The sequence below is a fragment of the Coenobita brevimanus genome, chromosome 44 (assembly GCF_032717465.1).
Source record: "Coenobita brevimanus isolate Jiangsu-jjx chromosome 44, ASM3271746v2, whole genome shotgun sequence".
Taxonomy (NCBI): Eukaryota; Metazoa; Arthropoda; class Malacostraca; order Decapoda; family Coenobitidae; genus Coenobita; species Coenobita brevimanus.
In genome coordinates, this window is record NC_136997.1 from 5,474,622 (window position 1) to 5,479,071 (window position 4,450).

The 4,450-nt window shown below is 37.9% G+C and overlaps 1 protein-coding gene across 1 annotated transcript in view; it reads left to right on the forward strand.

The window, feature by feature from the left end:
• LOC145398123 (uncharacterized) overlaps positions 1-2,301 on the forward strand; it is a 17,006-nt gene extending 14,705 nt beyond the window's left edge. Inside the window, exon 4 of the mRNA XM_080271074.1 lies at positions 1,867-2,301. Within this exon, the coding sequence (XP_080127200.1) occupies positions 1,867-1,971 (105 nt within the window). The 3' untranslated portion in view covers positions 1,972-2,301. The remainder of the gene's footprint in view (positions 1-1,866) is intronic.
• The last annotated feature ends 2,149 nt before the right edge of the window (positions 2,302-4,450 follow it).

Sequence of the window (4,450 nt, forward strand, 5' to 3'; positions counted from 1 at the left end):
AACAGATTTGAAGCTATTAACACCCTGGCAATACCTACGGTAACGTACAGCTTCAACATCGAACTGGAAACTAAATGGCATCAAGAGACTAGACACTAAGACAAGAATGATGTTCACCATGGACAAGTTACACCACCCAAAGCAGATGTTGGCATACTTTACCTACCAAGAGCTTCTGGAGGACGAGAGCTGATGCAGCTCGAATTAGCCTTCAAAACTGCCACCATAAGGCTAGATACATACCTAAAAGCAACAGAGGACCTTCTCCCCCAAATAATAAAACATCACTAAAACGGGAAGTAGAGCAATTCCATCTCAAAATAAGCAGCAAAATTCAAGAAAGGGCTTGGCAGCCTAGAAACCCATCCAACAGGAAATGAGGCAAGCACTGTCTATGCCAAGCGAATGAACAGAAGGCGAAATACCATGGACAACAAAAACTGCAGAAAACCTGGTAGGACAAGGTGATGCATAGGAAGTACCTAAAAAGAACAGTCGAGCCAGACGTAGACCAGCAGAAGATGCACCAGTAACTGAGGAACATTGAACTGGAAGCAGAGACAGAGGGTCTGATCATAGCTGCACAGGATCAGAGTCTTGCCACCAGATCCTATCACCATTGCGTCATCAAGGATGGAACAAACCCACAACAGAGCATCTGTGGATGATATGAAGAAACGGTCGATCACATCATCTTAGGCTGCCCAAAACTGGCAATGACCGAGCACATCCACATGCACTGCAAGATCTGCTGGATTAGTAACATCATGAGAGCCGAAATTGATACATATATTAGCTGAGTCACCGAGAACGAAGATGTCGCCATCCTCTGGGACATGCCAATCCACACGAACAGAGAGATAAAAACCAACAAGCCTGACATCATCATCATCATCAAGGACAAGAAGAAAAAGAGAGGTATGCTAATAGAAGTGGCAATTCCATCTGAAACAAAGACTTCTGTGAAAGTTACAAAGAAGCTGTCCAAGTACAACGACCTAGAGACTGAAATAGACAGGATGTGGGGTATGAAGACGGAAACGACACCAGTTGTAATTGAAGCACTAGGATTTCTGAAGAAGGGACTGGAAGAGTACAGCAATTGCATCCCAGGAACATCAATATCAATATATTGCAAAAAATAACTCTGCTCTGAAAAGCACATTCAGTATGGAAAGTGCTGTCAGTAAAGTGATGTCTACCCTGTAGTGCCTCAGGTCCATAGTTCGGACCCGTCCCTACATCAGGATGCATAAAGGAAAGTCAGTATAATCATAATAATATAGTTATAATTTTTTCTACCACTACTATTTCTGCTACTTCTTCTACAATACTACTACTGCTACTACTACTACTACTACTACTACTACTACTACTCTACTACTACTATTGTTTTTATTTTATGATGATGATGATGATGATGATGATGAGTATTATTCACTCACTTGATGTGGTGCTGCCTACTTCTTCATTCGCTTTTGTCATTCTTTTTCTGTGTCTGCCCTCCTTTCGTCCCATATCTCCCCTTTCTCTCAAAACTTTATTACTCTTCTTTACTATTCAAGTGGCTTCACATTGAGTGACATGCCTAATGGTTTCCTGTGAGCCAATAAATCATTTACAACGCTGGGTGAAAACCATATAGCCAACCCACACGTGTTCCCTAGCTGTCAACAAGTGGGTTGGTGGAGGGTCAGTGCCCCTCCCTATAAAAAAACTAACTCAAAGACAAAAGGCCACCCCTTGCTGGATTGTGGCACATGTCAACAGATAGAATAGATTATTATTATTATTATTATTAAAATTATTATTATTATTATTATTATTATTATATTTTATTATTATTGTCGCTTATATCTTTCACAGGAATGCTTCTTCGATCCTGACTGCTTCCCCAATCAAAAATGCTGTACTGATGCCTGTCTGCCCCATAAAGTATGCAAAGCCACTAAGCCACACGGTTCCGGTTAGAGAGAGAGAGGGGGGGGGGGGAGAAAACCATTCTGATGTCACTGATATTTTTTCTAGTTCTCTGCTCAAAGATGTTAATGAAGTGTTCATATAAATAGTCTACCCAGTTTTACCATTCTGTTTCATATCCTTCGATATTTTGCCGGAAAATAATAGAACATAATTAGCGTGAAAAAGGTTAACCTTCTCATCTAGAGGATATCCTCTATGATTCCTGCCTTCAGATTATTTTATACTTCTGAATTATCTCCTGAGATTCAGGTTTTTATTAGGGATATAATTAATTTTTTCAGTAAAAATAAACAAATCTGTAAATAAGAAATATTGTAAGGTGAATAAACGTGTGTCGAAAATATTAAAAACAGTGGTTAATGGGTGTTGTTTCTAGCGAGGTTCACCATTAAAGTATCTACCATTAACGGAATATAATCTTTGAGTGGCAGGGAAAATACAATTAATATACGTCTTCACACTGAAGGATTAACCACTTCACTCCGATGATATATTTTATGCTGCTGCTATGATATATATATATATATATATATATATATATATATATATATATATATATATATATATATATATATATATATATATATATATATATATATATATCATCAGCCATTACAAGTCCACTGTTGAACAAAGGCCTCCCCCAAATTTCTCCATGAATTCCTTGACTGAGCAAATCTCAGATGTTTTTCCTGCAAACTTCTGTATCTCATCTCTCCACCTCCTGTCTGGCCTATTTCTGCCAGGCTTACAATCCAATGGAGTCCAGGCAGTCAGCCTCTTGACCCATCGGTTATCTCTTATTCTTACTAAACGACCTGCCCACCATCATTTCTGTTCTGTTATAACTTTTGTAATCTCTTTGACTTTAGTCTGCTCTCTCACACAAGTTGATTTTTTCCTGTCTCCTAAAGATATTCCCAGTACTGTACTGACCTTTCCATTGCTGTCTGAGAAGGGATTAGTTTATTTTCCATCGATAATGTCAGTTTCCAGATCTCACAACCGTACGTCATAGCTGGGACTGAACAGCTGTTATATACTTTTCGTTTCATACGTATTGGCAAGCCGTCTTTTTATTTCACTATCATAGCTTATTGTTAATTTTAGTATTTGTCCCAAGTAATTGTACTCCTCGACTTCTTCAAGACTTTCTTCGCATATTCTGATGATGTTCTTTGGTGTATTTGGATTAAACATTAGTTTTACTCAGGTTCATCTTTAGCTCTACTTCTGAGATTTTCTCTGCTTGGGTCATTTAACATTTCTTGAAATGCCTCTACTGTTTCTGAGATTAGAACAGTGTCATATGCAAATGTTAAATGGTTTAAGCTTTTCCCATCTTTGTTTACTCCACTGTTTTCCCAGTTCAGCGTCTGAAAATGCTTTCTAGGCATGCTGTAAATAATCTTGATGAAATTTTTCCTCCCTGATGCACGCCCTTCTCAATCTTAATTTTTTCCGAGTCTTAATGTAATTTAACTGTAGCAGTTCCCTCACCATTGTGTTTTCGAGCAGTTTTACAATGTTCTTATTTACTTCTTGTTCTCGGAATGAATTTATATTTGCTGTGTGCTTCACTGAGTCGAAAGGCTATTCGTAATAAGCAAAACCTAAGCACAGTGGTTTACTGTATTCTGTTGTTTTCTCAATTAGCTGATTCATTGTGTGTGGATGACCAGTAGTCTAATTCCCTCTTCAGAATCCTACCTGCTCACGAGGTTGGTTTTCTTCCAAATTTGTTGTTATTCTGCTCGTAAGGACATTAGTGATGATTTTGTAAGTAACCGGTAATAGGCTAATGGGTAAATGGTTACTAAGATCTTTTGAGTCGCCTTTTTTTGTAAAGCAAAATAACATTTTCATTACCCCATGGTCTGGAAATATTCTTCCTTTTCTTTACACACTGAGTAAATAAGTATGCGAGCCAGTTTGGTACTCCTGCTCCTACATCCGACAGTAGCTCTGCAGCTCTTCCGTCTTCTCCTGCGACCTTGCCTCGTTTCATACTTTTGTTATAAATGTTTACTTCATCTGCTGTTACCTCAGGTATTTCAATTGTTTCAGCTGAAAAGTTAGGTATTGGTACTATTACCTTTGATGCACACAGTTCTTTGAAGAATTCTTTAACTCTCTTTACCATCCTATCTCTGCATTTAATGATTTCACCGTTTTTGTCTTTCAGTGATATTTATTGCTTTCCTTGTGCCATATTACTTCGGACCAGTTTCAGACTTTTTCCTTTTTAGATGATTTCTTTGATATGATCCATGTCTCTATTTTTTTTTTTTTTTTCTGTCTCTTGTTGATAAGCTTATTTATTTCCGCTCTTTCTCTTTCATCATTCTTTGTTTTTACTTTCATCATCATTCTTCTTTTCATAAGCTCGAGGGCCTTTTCTGAATACTTGTTGTCTCTGGTTGTACTAGCTTTCCCTACTGCCTCCGCTGATTCACTTAGCACTTTT